A 20,495-nucleotide genomic window follows, 5' to 3' on the forward strand; every position below is an offset into this window, starting at 1 on the left:
CAGCCCAGGAACAGGCCACAACCCAGCAAGACCGCGCAGCCCCAGACGGCACAAAGACAGCTGCCCAGGTCCCGCCCCCCACCGGACAGCGCATGCCACGGGGCAATGCCCCCCCCGGCGCAAGAGCGACCGGCGGCCGCCACCACAGGAGAGAGGGACCCCAACGGCACACAACCGATGCGGAGCAGCAGCCCCCAGCCAAAGGCGCAGAACCCACCCACCCGCCAGCCCGCAGATAGCAGGACAGACCTACCAAGTGGCCGATACCGACCTCAACCCCCAGAACAGCTAGAGCCGCCCCCCAGCAAAGAGCACCACCCCGGAGCGCCAAGCAAGCCCGCCTCAACCCCGGCGCAGACGCCGGCACCCCCCAGCGCGCCCACCCCCCACAGCGGTGCGGCAAGCCGCCCCGGACCCACACGCCGCGAGGCACGCCCCCAAGGCAACCAGGAAACAAGACAAGCGCCAAGCCCCACCCTCAGGGAAGGGGCACCCCCACGCCCCACCAGGCCGGCACCGCCCGGAGAGACCCCGCAAAGGGAGTCCCCAGCAACACCCCTCCACACCCCCCAGAGACCAACCGCCCCGCCACGCCCGACCGCACCCCCCGATCCCCACCCAACAGGCCCAGATGTGTGAATTTACCCACCACCCTGTTATGGTGCCTCTCCATTCCCCAATAGAGAGGCACTTCCCTATCCCCTGAGTGAATGTATGTGCTTAGTGAATGCATGAAGTGCTATTAAAAAAGGGTGGATGGAGGGGAGCGGTGCTCCCCATCCAGCCTATGTGTATATATGTGTATGTGGTGCAATAGCTCCGGAGGGTGGAAGTGGTGGTCCCACCCTCCGGGGGGTGGTGTGTTGAGGTGTAATTAAAATTGGAGGGATTAGTAGGGCAGCCAGAGGTGGGAGTGCCGCCCCCGCGCCACTACTTAGTAGCGCAGGCGGCGGCCCCCTCCACCCTCAGCCCCACCATCCAGCCCCCCAAGGGTTGGGTATGTGAGTGTGGTGCAACAAGTGGGTGAGGGGAGTGAGCGATGTGAAGTGTCCATGTAGGAGGCCTGTCTGGTAGGAGCCCGGCCCGTCCGCACCGCCGGCCACCGGAGAGGGCAGACGGCGCAGACGGGCACACGGCACCGCGGGCCCCAGAGACGCACCGAGCGGCACAACCGGAGACCCCCCGCGGCACCCCCCGAATCGCGGCGGCCATACGGAGCACGGCGGGACCCCCCCCCCCCCACCCACGGAGACCACCCCCAATCACCCCCGCGCCGACATGAGACACCCCCGACGCCAGCACAGCCCGGAGGACAGCAGGCCCCAGCCAACAGCCCCACCCCGCCCAAGGTAGCGCGGCACCTCGCTGAACCGCAGCCCGTCCCCGGGCAGACGGCGGGAGGGCGCACCCCGAGACGCCAAACCTAGAGACCCACCCCCGGGGCACCCCCGCCCAGACACAGCACCCACGGGACCCGGCGCCTCCAGCCAGCAGACCAACCACCCCGACGCGGATCTGCCAGGACAGGAGCCACCGGCCGCGCCCCCACACACACCCACCTAGCACGGCCCAGGGGAGGCCCCAGCATGGGCGAGGCCCCACAACTCACCCTTCCCTCCCCCCGAAGCCACACAAGCCGGCCCCTGCGGTCCCCCAAGTGAGCCCCCGAGGAGGAGGGGGAGGGGGCGGCCTGGCCCACTGCGCCAGCGGCATGCTCAGCGAAGGCGCGCCCCAGGGAACCAGGCCAAGGCACCCAGACCGGCCGGCGGAGCAACCCACCGCACCACCCCGCCACCCGACAACCCAGGACGCAAGTGCCGCCCCCAAGAGCAGCCGCCCCCAGCGCCACCCCCATCCCAGACCCCCCCGTCCCGAAGCCACGAACCCCACCACCCCAGGCCCCCAAACGAGCCAACCCCAAGCCACCCACCCAGCGCAGCAATGCCCACCCCCCAAGCGAAGGCCACAGCCCCCCCACCAGCACCCCGGGCCGACAGGAGCCCCCCACGCCAAACCCAACGGGAGAGCCGGCGCCGAGCGAAGGCGGAAGAGGGGGGGAGGACGAGACAGGGGGACAGAGAGCAAGAGGAAAGAGTGGCAGAGAGACACGCAGGCTCCCGGCACCAAGGGCCACCCAGATGTGCACGAAGGGGGCAGGAGAGCAACACCCATCAAGCATAGTCAGGTCTCCTAACAGACATAGATTTGGAGATAGAGGAATCCTGTAGTCCAAAATGGAGGACGGTTTTTCAGTGATTAGAAACCAAAACTGTTGAACTGGCGAACAAAGCCATACGGCATGTAAATAGGAATCAGCTGTTCCCTGGGTGCACTGAGAGCAGATGTCTGTTGGGGAGAAGCATATACATTTTCTGTTGGGTAATGTGGGATCTGTGGAGGACCTTGTATTGAATTAGCTGAAGATTTGTGTTTTTGGTCATCTTAAAGGTATTGCAACAAATTTCTGTCCAGAAATCGGTGTTCGTGGTGATTGAGAGTTCAGCTTCCCATTTAGCGATTGGTAAGTGATTAGAGTTAGTGTTCAAGAGTGCTTTGTATATTTTTGAGAGTTTTTTTTGTTTTTGTTGAGATATTTTTCATATATATGGCCAGTTCTGGAGGTTGCAAGGTGATTAAATCTATTGCCGTATTTTTCTTAATTGTCTCTGTTACTTGTAGGTATTGAAGAAAATTACTTTTATTTATATTAAATGTTTGGGTTTGATTGTTATATGTCCTGAGCTTATCATTTTCAAAGAGGTCTTGGAGATGAATAATTCCGCAATCTTCCCATGTTTTTAGATAGAGCGGTGTTTTTCTGTTTCTAAAGTCAGGGTTGTGCCAGATTGGAGACAGCATGCTAGTTTTTAATTGAACATTTGTAATGTCCAGGGCTTTCCACCACGCAGTCAGGGTGGAGGCAATCAGTGGGTTTTTAAAGCAGTTATGACGTTTGAGGGTCACAGTGATAAAAGGGAGATCAGAGAGTTTAATATGTTTGCAGTCTAGCTGTTCTATTTCTAGCCAGGTGTTGTGGTATTCTTTTGGTTTTAGCCATTCTGTTAAATATAGAATTTGGTTTGCTAGGTAATAATGCTTGAAATTAGGGGCTTCCAACCCTCCCTCGCTTTTATTTTTTTGAAGAGTTGAAAGGCTTATTTTGGGTTTTTTATTCCTTTCATAGAATTTTAGAATTGCAGAATCTAATCTTTGGAACCATTGCGTTGGTGGTTTCAGTGGAATCATAGAGAACAAATAGTTTATTTTAGGTAAGATTTTCATTTTAACTGAGGCTATTCTGCCAAGGAGTGAGATGGGGAGATTGTTCCATCTCCGCAGGTCTTCTGTGACTTTATCCAACAGAGGGTCTAGGTTCAGTTTAATTAATTCATTTAGGTTTTGTGATATATTTAAGCCTAGATATTTAATTATATTTGTGGGGGAGGGGTATTGTGGGTTTTGGGTTGCTGGGTTCCATGAATTTTTCATTAAAGGAAGGATTGATGATTTTGACCAGTTAATGGAATAGTCTGATAGTTTAGAGAAGCTGTTTATTAGTTTAAATAATTCTTCTAATGAGGATTGGGGTTCTTCCAAATAGAGTAAAATATCATCCGCATAAAGATTAATTTTGTGTTCTGAGATGGATGAGTGGATTCCTTTAATAACAGAGTTCTGACGAACAGCTGCTGCGAGAGGTTCAACAAATATTGCAAAAAGCAAAGGTGAGAGTGGGCAACCTTGTCTCGTTCCCCTCTGCAGTGTGAAGCTTTGGGATGTTATTTTGTTTGTGGTTACTGAGGCCTTAGGTTTAGAGTATAGGGTGGAGATCCATTGTATGAATGAATCTCCAAAGCCAAATTTGCCAAGGACAGCTAGGAGGAATGACCAGTTGACTCTATCGAATGCTTTTTCTGCGTCTAGTGACAAGATTATTGTTTTCCTTTTAGAGTTCTGTGCCATGTTGATCAAATTAAACAGCCTTCTAACATTGTCCGTGGAGTGTCTATTTTTAATAAATCCTGTCTGGTCTTGGTATATAATTGACTGTACGACTTTCTCTAACCTGGAAGTGAGTGCTTTGGAAATAATTTTTATGTCTGTGTTAATAAGTGAGATGGGACGATAACTTGAGGGTAACATGGGGTTTTTGTCTGGTTTAAGTAGTAATTTAATGTTTGCTGTATTCATGTGACCTCCTACATAACCTTTATTTTTAATCTCTGTTACTACTCTGAAAAAGAGCGGAGCCAGCGTTGACCAGAAGTGTTTTAGGAATTCAGCAGGGAACTCATTTTTAGCTTGAGTTACTCCATTGTGACCATATACATTGCATAGTATGAAAAGAGAATTGTCTAGTTTGAATACAGTTATAATCCATCTGCCATTTTTTGCCATGAGTTTCCAAGACATTACCAGTAAATTTATTAAACAAGGGACATTCCTGCTGGGATCACGTGATCCCTTGACTGCGATGCCAGCGTAGTGTCTATCTCTGCCTAACATAGTCATTTTTTTTTTCAATAATCCGATATTATACAACAAATACTTCAACGTCCATCTCATCATGAGTACTTCCTCAACCAAAGACGCTTGGAAAAGGGAGGCTGAACAGTCGCCTATAAAGAAAAACTAAAGAATCTGCCATCTCGAAGTAAGAACTGGATGCAGCCATTGCTAACGGCATTAAGCTAGCGCTCAAAGATCAACGCGGTGTACTGGATTCAGCTGTTGCCTCCGCCATTAGGGATGCTGTGGATTTGATCCTGGTACCAGCTTTACATGACATGCGAACAGAAATACAAAAGACTGCTGAAGCCGTGAATGGCATTACCAATGAACTCTATTAAGTGAGCAAGTCTGCTAAGAGGACCCAGGACCGAATGGATGCTGTGCAGGCCGCGGCATGGGAATATAGGCGTTCTCTTAGCGAGCTAAAGTCACAGCTTGACCTCCTTACCACAAAGTTGACGAACCTGGAGGACAGGGGGCGAAGGAATAACATAAGGCTGGTCGGCTTACCAGAATCAGTGAAGGGTTCAGATGCAGTTGGCTACCTGAAAAAGAATCTATCTAAATGGATCCCTTCGTTGGATGGCAGTGACATCAATATTGAACGGGCGCATCGGGTGTATGACGGAGGCCAGGCTAATTCCAACAAACCACGAACTCTCATCTTTAGACTGCTCTGTTGGCACGACAGAGCGGCAATCCTTAACGGAATGTCTTCCCAGTGAAGTATAAATCCAACGAAGCCACCCCGAAAACAACCGACTTCAGCCCAGCAATGACAGCCAGGAGGAAGAGCTGCAGCTCTGTCCTGAAGAAGGCTGTCCTGGAGAAAGTGAAGCGGTCGCCATGGTAACAACCCCAGGCCTATTAACAGTGGCCTAAGCGGATCTCCAGGATGACAGAGAGGGTAACGTGACGGACATGGACGCATGAGTCTTCGAATCTTACCTAACATAAATAAGTTCTTAAAGTTTAAGCAGTTAGTGTTTAAGCAGTTTTTTATTTTTATTATTTTGGTGAGCGGGTAACATTGGAAATTGTATTATTTAATTGGCAATATTAAATATATATTTGCCAGTCCAGTACTTCTGTTCTTCTAAACGGGCTCTATTGATGGGTTTGCATTAACGTACAATCCAGATTGACTTTGCTGGTTCTAGTATTGTCGAATGTATTCATTTTTTGTGTTTAAATGACTGTGTGACTATCTGGCACAATTTGCTGAGTTTATGTTCTTGCAGACCAACATTTTTTTTTTTTTTGTACGGTCTGTTAGTTTTTGTGTATAGTTTTCCCCACCCCCTCCTCTTTACAGACATATTTTTACTCTATATTGCAGCAGTATTTGGACAAATATACAGCATTTGGCAGGGCGATGACGCAGTTAAACTTCATCTTACGTTAGCACTAATACATCTTGGTAGCTGAATAATTTTTGTACTTGTGTATTAAATCTATTATCACTTAATGTGAAAAACTCGTGTTCTTGAGTACTTACACCATTGAAAGACACGTCACTGGAAATGATGGGAAAGGAAGACTTGCTTTTGCCCGTGTTAACAATCTTAATCATAAATTAGCTTTTACATCCATATATTGTCCAAATGAGCCTGATAGAGACCTTTTTAATTTCATTGGAAACACACTATTAGAACAAAATGATAGTGCCCTTGTAGTGGGGGGCGATTTGAATGCAGTCCTTAATCCATCTCTTGACAGATCAAATTCAGATGCTACTGCCAATCTATCATCTAACCTGCTGAAAACACTTATTAAAGATATTGCTTTGCATGATCTTTGGCATATACAAAATGCTAATGCAAGAGATTATACATTTTTCTCTGCTAGACACAAGACATTCTCCCGGATAGATTATATTTTTCTCAGCCCAGCTTTAATTACAGAATAATACAAATTAACACAAATATATTCATCACTATTTTACCGAGACCACTGTCCGATCACTCTGCACTACTGTGCAACATTGATTTACCCAATATTAAAATAAAAGCACCAAGGTGGCGACTAAATACGTCCTTACTAATTAACTCAGGATTTATCAGTTCACTTAAAACCCAATTAAAATAGTTTTTGGACATTAATGCACAAAAGTGCTATAACCCACAGATATTATGGGAGGACACAAAGTGTTTTATCCGTGTTTCTGTATCTCATTCTCTTCAACTCTAGCAAAGACAAGAGTTCGACAAATAACAAATCTTGAAAACAAAATACAATCAATGGAGACTTTACAAAAAAATAACTTCACAGAGATTCAGGCCAAACTACTGACATCTTTAAAAAATTAATACAACACTGTTATTTACAACATTCACGGTTTTCGCCCAATACAGGATTTAAAAACACATTTCTCACTTACTGCTTTCACTTACTTTGTTTATTTTCAGCTAAGATCAGCCCTAAAAGCTTATGGAGTTCCCTGGAACTCTCCCCTTTAGGCACATCCCATGCTAAAATTGATCTCTAAGTTACTGGATAGACCCTCTGTTTCTTTAATATACCATGAACTGATAGAGCATAGCGCTAAAGTTCTACCAACTAAATCCGTGTGGAATAAGGAACTGGGCAGTTTAGATTGGAGGAAGATCTGGTGCAACCTCACTTCAACTTCCAAAAATCTAGCGCAATAACTAATTCACTTCAATGCCATACATAGAGCTTACATTACACCCTATAAGAGATTCCAAATGAAATTACAATCAACAAAAAACTACCATATATGTGGAACTGTGTCACTTGGGACATTCTTACACATGTTTTGGGATTGTCAAATCATTTCTGAATTCTGGTCTCATGTAAACTCTGTTAGCAGACGTACTGAACATTTTTTACATTTTTAATCCCACATTTTGTCTCCTTAATTATCATTCTGATGTAACTTTAACACAAATTAAGCTCAAGTTGGTGTTTGCAGGTTTTACCTCTGCAAAAAAAAACAAAACTATATTAAAACATAGGTTTACTCCAGGTATGTGCATGAAATAATTTTGGTCTCAAAGCCTGATCAATATTATCAACCTCGAACATACGACTGCACGTCTTAACAAGGCTCGACCAGCGACTGTTCAAGCATGGAACTCTATTTCATCCAAGTTCATCTCTTGGACCAGAGACAATGATGAGGCTATCACTGAACTTTATCTGATTAAGGTGCATTACCGCCATCCACTGGTTACAAAACTGACCGAAAGACTGATTTTTATTAGGCCGGACTACCGAACTCAAACACTACTCACTTTGTTTTTTGTTTTTTTTTAAATGGAGCCCAGGGGCCCACCTCTATTTCTGTAAATTTCCAACTTTATGGGGAAATAGTTGTGTGATATATCGTTTCAAAGGCAATTCAATGTTGCACAATTTGATTTGTTTTATTCGGTGGAACTGAGTCATTTGACTGAATTCTCAGGAACGTGGTACGTGCTATTCTGCACTGAGATGTTCCGCAGGCCCAGCCATAGTTAATCTGAACTTGTTCATCAACATTACACATTATGTCTTCTCTCACCATCCATCATAACACTGATTGTATCTCTTTGAATTACTGTAAAAAAATATTTATAGTTATTTTCCTTTTCTTTTATTGTTTTGTTTCTTGATATAATTTTATAATTAAATGTTTTTATCAACAATAAATGAACTTACACTAAACTAAAAGTAAATAGTAATGACAAATCATTATTAGTTTATACATAAATCTTCATGAAATAATGAGGTGGGGGTTTTTGGCCCTATTGTTCCCATAAGGATTTATTATTATTATTATTTTTATTATTATTATTATTATTATTATTATTATTATTATTATTATTATTATTACGGTTACTGGCACTTTACTTGGATTTTTTTAGTCCAAAACGGGGACGTTCAAATGTAAATGGTTTATTTCACCTGTTTGAGGCTAAAAGTTGATATTAATGACTCCAAAGACATTTCTTGAACAAATTAGTAACTAAGTTTTATGATTCACTTGTGTTTTATGCTTAAGTTTGATCATAATTTATACCTTTTTTATGTTTTGCTTCAATGTCCAACAAGTTAAAAGACTAAAAAATACACATAAAAACAAAGATGTAGTAGTAAAGAAAACACTAGAACAAAATGATAGAATGCTTGGACTTTTAAAAAAAGTTTATTCCATCACATTGTGTGTTTGAGATACTTTTTTATTTTATTTTATCATCTTAAGCAGGGTTTAAATGTGCTTTATATATATACTTATACATAATGGTGGTAATAGTTTAAAGATAAAGTCTGGTCTGTAATGGAGTGAGGCTGGATTAATTACATTTAGACTGAGGTTAAAGTGACTTATCACATCTACTTATATTTGTTTAATTGTTTTAAGGTACTTGTACTTTATGTGTTAGTGTGTGTGTGTGTTTTGTTCTTTGGACTATGAACATGTCTTAACCTAATACTGCATATAAAACAAGTTAATACTTTAGTTGTAGTAAATTGTGCTATAATACATACTAATGCTATACTATCTTTCTCATTTCATCAGAAAAGATCAAACAATGACAGGCTTCATGGTGATGAACACATGATGTAACCACAGAGAGAAGCTGTGACTGAGAACATCCTCTACATGATGATCACTGACATGAGGTCTGTGTCCATGGTTGAAGATGAAGCTTCACTACAATCATCCTCACCTTTAATCCAGGTCACATTCTGCCCTCAACGACACAATTTATGTTTTACATTTTACAAAGCTCATGGAGAGAAAATATGAAGAGACTTTAAAGGAAGTGAAGAATGCAATGAACACAAACAGCAAACTGTGTCTCACTGCTGATATATAGACACGTGTAGCTAATGAAGTCTACCTTAGGGTGACCTACCACTACATTCACAATGGGACGAATAAACAGGCTGAAATTAAAAATGTGGGTTTTTTTTTATCAGATTCATCAAATAATTTATCGACCGATTAATCGATTATGAAAATAATAATTTGTTGCAGCTCTAGTTGAGAGGGAGCTGGAAGACAAATCAACAGAACTCAGACACATGCCTTGATGTCCAGTCAGACATTTTCTCTTTCCCTTACCTTCTCACCTACCTCTTTTACCTCATCCCAGAATTTCTGTTTTCACAACATTTCAAATGAAAATAGTGTGTTCACATTGTTATGTCTAAGGTGGGCCCATAATAGAAACATAAAGTTTCATTAGCCAGGACAGAAATTAGGCTGCTAATGTGGGTTGGTTACATTTTCTTAGAAGGCCTAATTTTTGATCAAAGTTCCACATATAGCATTACACAGTGAAGAATCTGATAAAAGCACTTTGGTGTTTGGTTTGCTCACAGATTCCTGTCAATTTTGATTTCTAGTTTATTGTCCACTGATATTAAATGTTGTGAGAATTGTGTTACAATAAATATAATTTAGGACAATGTCAATATTTTTGTTCTCTTTCCACATTAATAAACACATTTGAAAAATGTTCTTGAACAACTGATTACTTTCATTTTTCCTTATTGTATATTATTAACTGACATCGATGCCTTTAATTGTAAAATAATATATTTTCCCTTTGGTCTGTATTTCCATCGTAAGTTTGGTCTTAAATTTTTTTTAACGTGGTTTTAAAAAAGTCTTAAAGTTTTAAATATAACTTCTTCCTACTTGTAGTCACCCTGCAATCAGTATCCAAGCTATAAAACACTTGTTAAAAAAGAAAATATATAGGTAAGTCATTTTTACATTGTATTTATTGATAAAAAAAAATGATTATTTATGGTTGGAGTCCCATTAGGAGGCTTTGCCTCTGGTAAAGGAGGTACCCATAGTTTGTTTCTCCAATGAATGGGGGTTCTGTTGTGGGGCTGTGGATTGCTGGCACCCATTCCTGACCTCATACTTTTAGGATTCCATGATGGAGCAGCTGCATTTAAAGTCTGGGGAAGGAAAAAGTTGCCCCTGTTGATGTTGCCGTTGAAGATGCCCTTGTTGTTGCTGCTGCTGCTGTTGATGTTGCTGCTGATATAACCCTTCTTGTTGCTGCTGATGCTGTTGATGACATTGATCTTGTTGTTGCTGTTGCCGTTGTTGCTGTTGATGTTGCTGCTGACGTCGCCCTTGTTGTTCTTGCTGCTGATGCCATTGCTGTCCTTGATGATAGGAAAATATAGAGAACAGCTGATGAGTCTTCTGATTCAACAACAAGGGCAACGTCAGCAGCAACATCAACAGCGGCAACAGCATCAGCAGTAACAACAAGGGCAATATCAGCAGCAACAGCAGCAGCACCAACAACAAGGGCAACTTCTACAGCAACATCAACAGTGACAGCAGCAGCAACGACAAAAACAACATCAACAGCAACATCAGCAGCAACAACAACAGTTGCCCCTGTTGATGTTGCCCTTGTTGTTGCTGCTGCTGCTGTTGATGTTGCTACTGACATAACCCTTCTTGTTGCTGCTGATGCTGTTGATGACATTGATTTTGTTGTAGCTGCTGATGCTGTAGTTGCTGCTGATGTTGCTGTTGACATTGCCCTTGTTGTTGCTGTTGCGGTTGTTGCTGTTGTTGCTGTTGATGTTGCTGATGACGTCGCCCTTGTTGTTCTTGCTGCTGATGTCGTTGCTGTCCTTGATGCTAGTAAAATATAGAGAACAGCTGATGAGTCTTCTGATTCAACAACAAGGGCAACATCAACAGCGGCAACAGCATCATCCTTGTTGTTGATGTTGCTGTTGATGTCCTTGTCGTTGCTGCTGCTGTCGCTGTTGATGTTGCTGCTGATATTGCCCTTGTTGTTGCGGCTGATGCTGTTGCCACTGTTTATTGCTGCTGATGTTGCCCTTGTTGTTACGGCAACAGCAGCAGCAGCAGCAACATGGGCAATGTCAACAGTGGCAACAGCATCAGCAGCAACAACAAGGGCAATGTCAGAAGCAACATCAATAGTTGCCACTGTTTATGTTGCTGATGATGTTGCCCTCGTTGTTGCTGCTGCTGTTGACGTTGCTGCCGACATTGCCCTTGTTGTTGCTGCTGCTGTTGCAGCTGTTGATGTTGATGCTGTCGTTGCCCTTGCTGTTGCTGCTGCTGTTGTTGCTGCTGATGTTGCTGTTGACATTGCCCTTGTTGTTGCTGTTGCCGTTGTTGCTGTTGATGTTGCCCTTGCTGTTGTTGCTGCTGATGTCGTTGCTGTCCTTGGTGCTAGTAAAATATAGAGAACAGCTGATGAGTCTTCTGATTCTACTGCAGGCTTGTTTCTAGGTGAGTTTCTATGATAGAATCCACCATAAACTAAACTAATTCACATTGTTAAAGAACATCTTAGATGCTGATATATGCATTTCAAACAATCTATGGAGAGCACAGACACAATTTGAAGTTAAATTGATGCAAAACTCAATACTCTTAGACTGAGACATTAAAACACATCTGATTAAACTTGTTCTCAGAGAGTGTGTCCATGTCTGCACATCACATTAAGGTACACCTCATTTTTGTTTTAGAGCATTGATGAATTATTATTAGTATTGATTAAGGTATCGACAATATCCAAGCAATAAGTGAGAGATATTATTCCCAATATGTTATTCTCTTCAAATTTTCTTGATATTGTGAGAAATTTTTAATGTAATTCAGGAAACCTTGTGAAATAATTTGATGAAAATTGCACAGTTTGGGAAAAACTGAGAGTTCTTTCAACAATTTGCAATTAAAAACGACTGCCATCATGTGATCTAAGCATGAAAAGACTAGAGTTTCCTTGAAATATTTGGAGAAGCTGATTTATTGTTTTCTATGTCATTTTAACTTTTTTCCAAGGAGATGAATTGGATGCTCTAAAGTTTAGTTTGACATGTGTCTTAGACTAAAACAATAAAACACACAGTTGAGATTAAACCTGTGTTCAGAGTGTGTGTCCATGTCTGCATATTACTTTAGATACACATTATTCTTGTTTTATAGTAACTGATGACCTGATTTCACATTTGTGGAAAAACCATTTTGAAATAAAATCCTCATAAAATGAAGTGATGTTTTGAGTAATGATACTTACCGTTAGTATGTTGGTGATGTTTATTATACATTCCCATCAGCAGGAGGGTGGAGGCAGAGGTGGAGCTTTAGTCCGTGATTTTTTACTCTTTTTCCCCTAAAAACAGACACGTGAAAATTCTAGTCAGCTGATTAAACACTTCCACAGTCATGATGTCATCACCTCTAAGGTTGATGGGTAAACATTTCTGCAGAGTAGACTTACGTAGTTTGCTTTGTTGCTCCAGCCGGGGTTATTCAGAGCATGGATGTCAGCTTCTATTTGGGCTTCTGCTTGAAAGAGTTCTCTTTTGTTTTCTTCCAAAGACTTCCACTGTGGATGGACAACAACAAAGTGTCACACACACACACACACACACACACACACACACACACAAACACATCGAAGACAAAAATGTGAAGATCACAGATAACTTATTGAGGAACCAACAAACGTACGCGTTCAGAAAGAACTTTGTTGATGGCAGCACTGTTTCTAATGCCGAGCTCTTCCTGCACCGTCTTCCTCTCACTTTTTAAGAAAAGCATGAATGCGTTGGGAGGTTTCTTAACATATGGTCCCTTACCCTCCTCACGCTTCCTTTTTCTGAAGGAACAAAACACAAACAGTGAGCAGAGAGTAGTAGAGAGAGAGAGCAGGGAGACACTCTGATCAAGAGTTACTCAGAACAAAAAGACAATTAAAACAACTCAAGGACACTTACTTTGGAACTGGGATGGGTTCCAGGGCCTCTGGTGGCATGACAGCCAATAACTCATCCAACTCATCTCTACAAAGATAAAAACATAAACACGCTGGATGAGAAATCATGTCACAAACATGTGGACCAACGTCTGATGGATCAGGTGTGTTTGTTTGCTTTGCTTACCGTTCTTCAAAAGACGGAAAACATTCACGTGGGAAGAAAGGAGTGCTGTAAAACTGGAGACACAAAAACATGAATGTTAGACACCAGGGTTTGGGTCAATTGCATTTTTCTATTACAGTTACATCCTCAATTATCCATGTTCAATTACAACTATATTATGAGTTTGGTGACCTGCATTTTTTCCAATTACAATTCAAATTACAAATATGATTTTTCCCCTGAAAGTCAATTACAATTATGTTGTCAATTACTAAAGTTCAAATTCAGTAAATCACAATTACTGAGCCTGGAATGAATAACCCCATAAAATGTGACCTTCCTCTTATGTTAGCTTTCTGTTAGCACCATGATAACGGGTCAGTTGTCTCCCACGTCTTAAATCAACTATAAAATACACTAAAAATTATTATCTATCATTCAATTTGTTTTTGATCTCTTGGTTAATTTGTTAGACTTCTTAATTAATGAAAATATTGGTATTATTGTTTTTGGTGTGGGCGTCTGAGCCTCTTTTCTGTCAGTATACCCATTAATTATTATTATTTTTTCCTTCAATTTTTAAAATTGTCTTAACAGTAAAAAAAAAGCCATATTTTTCCATTTTTATGCCTTACTATATACAGCCATATCTCTGAAATGTGGGTGTTCTACATTTTATTATTTTTATTTTTATGCCTTACTGGATTTTATGACAGCCTTATCTGAAAAAAATTCCCAGATTTTTACATTTTTGTGCCTTGGCATTGAATAATTACTATTACAAAGTCAATTATCTGAACTCAATTACAATTTAATTATGATTACAACAGCAACAGTTTTTTTTTTCAAATACAATTACAATTATAATCATTTTATATAGATATATATATATCAATTATGTGATTACAATTTTTTTTTTTATCCCAACCATGATATCAACCATCCACCAAAAAACTACTGCTAGGGTCTGTCAAAGAAACCAAACTGGGTGATATTCCAATGCCACATAAGGACTGGATAAAAAGATGTACATAAATCCATTAAAAACTGTGTTTATAACAACAACAGAGTCATATAGAAGAATGAGGAAGGGTCTGTCTGTTCTTAATGGATGAACAAATGTATGCTGTGATGTTGCCCACATTGGCACCATGTGTTTCAGTGATTCTTACTTGGAGGTCTGTTAACGGTGGAGGAGGACATTTACAAAGAGGAGGAGCAGGAGATGACATCACAGGGTAAGTCGCCCAGTGCACCAGTCCTGCAACCTCTGGATACAGCTCCACAACATCTGTAATCTCAGGAAGGAGATTCTTCAACTCCTCCTCCTCCTGGACCACAGGATCCATCAGCATGTTCAATGGTATCCTGTGACACAAAGAAATAAACAAGGAGACAAAGAAAATAAATAAGATACACACACACACACACACACACACAAAGAGAGAGAGAGAGAAAGAAGCTGGAAGGAATATAAACTAAACATAATACACAAAATGATTCCCAAAGCACATGAATCAACAGTGAAATGCACAAAAACATTTAAAAAAAAAAATCAAAATAAATGAAAAATTGCACTAAATGACTCAACAAAGACAGACACAACTACTTCAAGGAACAAAATGACTATGAAAACAACAAAACATTATAGAATAGCTACAAAGACACACAAACTGTCAACAAAGTTACACAAAATGACAAGAAAATAACAATAATACAGAAAGTGACCCCAAAAATGCACAAATCAATAACATAAATGCAGAAAAAGACAGAAAAATACAATAAGAATCCCCAAATAACAACAAAAACACACAAAATGACTCCCAAAACACACAAATCAACAGTAAAATGCACAAAAACGTAAAAATAAATGAAAAATTGCACTAAATGACTCAACAAAGACAGACACAACTACTTCAAGGAACAAAATGACTATGAAAACAACAAAACATTATAGAATAGCTACAAAGACACACAAACTGTCAACAATGTTACACAAAAAGACAAGAAAATACAGAAAACCACAACAATAATACAGAGTGACCCCAAAAATGCACAAATCAACAACATAAATGCAGAAAAAGATAGAAAAATACACAAAATAACAATAAGAACCCGCCAAAAATACACAAAATGACTCCAAAAACACACAAAATGACCCATATCTTGCCAAATTATTTGAATTCAAATGTTATGCAAATGAAAATATATTTAGAGGATGCACGAAAAATGTTAGAACATCATTAAAGACAAGTCAGTTTTGTGTAAATACTTGTGACACACACTCCTATCAGCTGTATATCATTTAAATTAGTAGTTATATCTGTAATTATGTTGCTATTATTATTATTATACTTTGTGATGAATGACCTCCACATGTACGAAGATGTCGGAGCAGTGCTGCCGCCTGGTGGAATGTAGTAGGAACTACTTGACGGTAAAATAAAGCCTAATAAAACTTCTACTTACTTCATTTTGAGAGCGGAGGTTGTTAATATGTAATATTCTGGTTGATAATGTTCAGAAATAATCGCTGGCGATTTCTGAGAGAGTTTTCCTTGTAGACTGAACAGTGAACTGCAGACACAAATACTGGAAAACGGTTTGTTTTCTTTCTAACCGCTTATATAGGGTGAGAAATGACGCGGTTGCCATGGAAAACGTGTATTTAAATAATGCACTTTTTTTAAAAAGCAACATTATTGTTTTTGTCTAGTGTGGATAAAGCAGTGGTTCTCAACATTTATTGGGTTGTAACCCCATTTTGATATCACACATTTCTGGTGACCCCAGAGCAGGACCGGCTTTAGGCCATGGCCATGCCTGAATAAAAATAAAGTTTTTATTTTTTACTTTATTTATTTTGTTCAAGTCAATACACAGTGTACACAATATTATTTATTTTAAATATCAAGACAATACAATGCAATTCTGAGACCCAACACACCATTGGAAAAAAACAACCTTTTTTTTTTTTTAAATCAGAATAATGCACTATTATACAATATAACACCTACAGGTATAGTACAAATGTCTCGAGGGAACAATAAAAAAAAAAAAAAAAAGGTGCAAAATCCAAAATCAATTCTTTTCCTGTTTGGTTTTTCTATTCAATAACACAAGTCTTAAAATCAAAGAACACAATGTGCAAACAACACGACAGAATTATTTAGAATAGAACAAGAATTAAAGTAAAATAAATATAAATATGGGCAGAAGATTAGCTGTTATAGGTACAGATTTTTAATATTCAATTAAGAGAAAACATATACAGTTATTATTGTAAAGGGTGTGTTTCACATTTTTTTTTCTAACCATTTAAAATTATATTTAAAATATATATAAATTTGGGGGGGTGTGCCCCTCCAGCAGAGGGCGCCCTAGCTGGCCATATATATATATATATATATATATATATATATATATATATATATATATATATATATATATATATATATATATATTATATGTTATATATATATATATATGGTTTAAAGCTAGTACAAAGAATTAGTTTTATCAATAATAATAATGCTGAGACTAATATTACTTTATTCAATTATCATTATCATTACTACTACAACTACTACTAGAATACTTTTTCAGAGACATGAGTTGTTTTAATTTGAACAAAGAATTTTAACATGTGGAACTCTATTATTATTTATTATTGGCACAAAAATAACAACAATAGACTGGGAACATTTTCAATAGCTGGTAGAGTATAGTCTATCATAATAATGATAATGAATAATTTAATATCAAAATGTAAATACAATGTTCATTAAATAAAAAAAAGAAAAACAATCGCCTCTTAAAAGCGATATACAGTATATAGTGTAAATATGAATAGTTTAAAGCCAGTACAAAGTAAGGGTGTAAGAAAAAAATTAATTTTGCGATACATTGCAATATTTCAATGTGCGATTATCAAATTATTCCAACAAATGTCCATGTCAATGTTATTTAACATAGAGATTTATTGCTCTAACATATGCATAGCACGTAGCAAGTTGTTAAACTACATCAGTCCTCAATGCATTTTACTTTGTAAAGTTGCACTTTGTAATTCAAGTACCAATATAAAAATATATATAGTTAGTTACCATTTATTTGTTCTCACAAGTTTAAAAATAAAAGAAAGAAATTGTATTTCATACAATTTTGTACTTGTAAAGGTGAAATTTGTGTTTCCAGATATCGCCAAATATCACAATGTATATTGTATTGTACAGTTTCGGGATATATTGTATTGTGTCTTGCAAATCGTGAATCATAAAGTCAGATTCATGGCAATGCACACCCCAAGGCTTCTTTTGATCAATATTAATACTGAGAATACTACTATTATTATTCAAATTAAGTTAAATTACTACTACTGCCAGAATACTTTTTCCAGAGACAAAAACAGGAGATGTTTTAATTTAATTTAACTCTATGACTGTTTAAAGCTGGAGTTCTGAAAAACTATTTCATTACATTGTTGTCGTCCCAGAAAAAGGAAATTTATAATAAAAGCAGACGATGTGCTTATTTTTGAATAAATATACTTTATTGCCTGTATTGCACACACACCAAAGCCCCCGGCCTTTAAAGAAGGACAAGGACCCTGCTTCTTGTGCCTCTTATAGGCCCCTGTCTTTGTTAAATGTTGATGTCAAAATTTTAGCCAAAGTCCTAGCCATGCGCCTTGAGAAGATTCTTCCTACTATTATTTCAGAAGAACAAAATGGTTTTATCAAAGGGCGTCAGCTGTTTTATAATATCTGCACTCTCTTAGATGTAATTTTTTCTGTAAATTCTTCCTTAGTCCCTGAAGTGGTCATCTCAATTGATGCTGAAGAAGCATTCGACCGTGGAGAGTGGAATTATCTGTTTGCGGTACTTAATAAATTTGGATTAGGTAATAGATTTATATCCTGGATTCGCCTTCTCTACACTTCACCCCAGGCTAGTATTCACACAAACGATACTTATTCTGAATATTTTACACTTTCACGTGGTACCAGACAAGGATGTCCTCTATCAACCACTACTTTTCACATCTGGCCATTGAACCTCTGTCAATTGGCAATTTAAAATCCCTCCCCTATTACCACGGGGTTTCTCGGTCTGATATTGAACTTAAATTGTCACTTTATGCAGATGACCTGCTCCTTTATGTGTCAGACCCACTGTCTAGTATAGCATCTATTTTGGACTTACTTCAAAGGTTTGGCTCCTTCTCCGGTTATAAAGTTATCTTCTTAAAATTGAATGTTATCCCATAAACCAATCTGCATTATCACTTAAGCAATCCGACATTCCTTTTAAATTTAGTGTGACGGGATTCAGGTATTTGGGGATTAATGGTCACCCGCACTCTCCCTTCACTTTTGCTTCTAATTTCTCCCCCTTGTTGATCCAGGTCAAGGCTGATTTACAGAGGTGGAACTCCTTGCCTTTGTCTTTGATAGGTAGAATTAATGTAATAAAAATGTCTGTGCTGCCCAAATTTCTTTTTTATTTCAAGTACACCTGTATTTCTAACTAAAAAATTTTTCAAAGCACTTGACCAATGTATTTCTACCTTTTTGTGGTGTGGGAAGGCACCCAGAGTAAGATATTCATTATTGCAACAACTTCGACTTGGTGGGGGATTAACATTACCAATTTTTTGTTTTATTATTGGTCAGCACACATATTCAAAAGGTGATTTGTTGGCTCACCATGACTGCTACATGTTAATAGTTTGCCTAAAGAAATACTGAAGATGTTCATTGCATTGCAATAACTTTTGTTCTGTTTCAGTATTAAAATATATTTCTCAATATGTTTTTTATGCGTCTTTTGCTCTTTTTAATTCCTCTAGTAATGTCATTAATATGATCAGAATAGTCATACCTACATACTTTTTTTACCTTGACTCTTTTCTGGTTTCAAATCAAATTCATAATTAATGATCATTCATGTTCTTATTCATATTACTTCCATATCCATCCATTGTGAATAATAATCTTCAAATGCACTTGTCCATTGTGATAGTTTCTTGGTGATGTCTGTATAGCTTCAACCTCAGCACATAGGATCAATCAAATTTTAAAAAACTCACAGTAAATCAATGTTGCCTAAATCGCCCGTTAACTGATTTACAATCGCACACGAAGACAAATATAGAATACAACCAAAATTTTTTTCAATAGTGGCAATAATGCATAAAACAATGAAAAACGTATTAAAAAGGATGCTCAAAGACCATGAATGGAGGTTGAAGAAATCAGATGATTTAAGCGTGTGACTTTAGTCAAATCCAGAATCTACAACCCAGTTTGTTATCCTTCACATCTTCACAAACTAAACTCATACCTGTGGTGGTAAGCTACAAGGTAGCCACAGCTTGCCTTGGGGCATACTGACCAAAGCGTGGTTAGGGGTTAGGGTTAAAATAATGACATCATTAATGTCAGCCTTATGTATAAAACTTCAAGTAAAGTGTTATCAAATGTAGTCATCAGGACTATGATTTCAGTTATAGTTTTAGTAAACTAAATGACATTAAGATTTTAGTCTATTAAATCTGTTACAGATACTGTATAGTCGACTAATATATAGAGGATAAGAGTTTATGTATTTTTTAAAGATTCAATTATCATCGATCAAACTGATATGAAATGGAATAAATGTTTGTAAACACACACAGACAGATTTGATGTGATCAATACATAAGACCACATGATCACGTGAGTTTTGATTACATTTCAATCCATAAAATCTAATCATATTTTAGCACATTGCATTGTGGGATGTGGAGTCTTGTAAATGGATGCATACAGATTTTTAGTGGGGTTTCTGTTTTTCTTCACCAGACAAGAAGGACAGGGATTCGCTTTGGATTGAGTTTGTTCCCTGTATTCCTACGTGATATCAGAATACTCCGCGACTCCATATCCCACAATGCAACGCATGAAAATGTCAAACAACGTGTGTTTAGGGTCGAAATAAAAACAAACTTTCAAGAGACAATTTCTACCCTTTTCCATTTATTTTTATAGTAGACAATGTTTGATTCATTGATTTATGAGTACTCACAATGATTTTATCTAATAACA

General features: G+C 39.1%; 1 protein-coding gene across 2 annotated transcripts; it reads right to left on the reverse strand.

The window, feature by feature from the left end:
* Positions 1–11,064: 11,064 nt before the first annotated feature.
* Positions 11,065–16,187, reverse strand: LOC114454780 (transcription factor 7-like). 2 transcript variants are annotated; one of them, XM_028435544.1, is made up of 8 exons: positions 15,877–16,187; positions 14,580–14,775; positions 13,429–13,481; positions 13,264–13,329; positions 12,998–13,145; positions 12,765–12,872; positions 12,561–12,656; positions 11,065–11,140 (listed from the first exon to the last, which is right to left on the reverse strand). In XM_028435544.1, exons 1-7 carry the CDS (start codon positions 15,879–15,881, stop codon positions 12,597–12,599), a joined length of 636 nt encoding a protein of 211 aa, XP_028291345.1. In that variant the 5' UTR covers positions 15,882–16,187; the 3' UTR covers positions 11,065–11,140; positions 12,561–12,596. The 2 variants fall into 2 exon arrangements, with proteins under 2 accessions (XP_028291345.1, XP_028291346.1); XM_028435545.1 differs by lacking the exon at positions 11,065–11,140 and adding an exon at positions 11,650–11,707.
* Between the last annotated feature and the right edge of the window lie 4,308 nt (positions 16,188–20,495).

The sequence above is a fragment of the Gouania willdenowi genome, chromosome 21 (genome assembly GCF_900634775.1).
Source record: "Gouania willdenowi chromosome 21, fGouWil2.1, whole genome shotgun sequence".
In the NCBI taxonomy this organism is placed as follows: Eukaryota; Metazoa; Chordata; class Actinopteri; order Blenniiformes; family Gobiesocidae; genus Gouania; species Gouania willdenowi.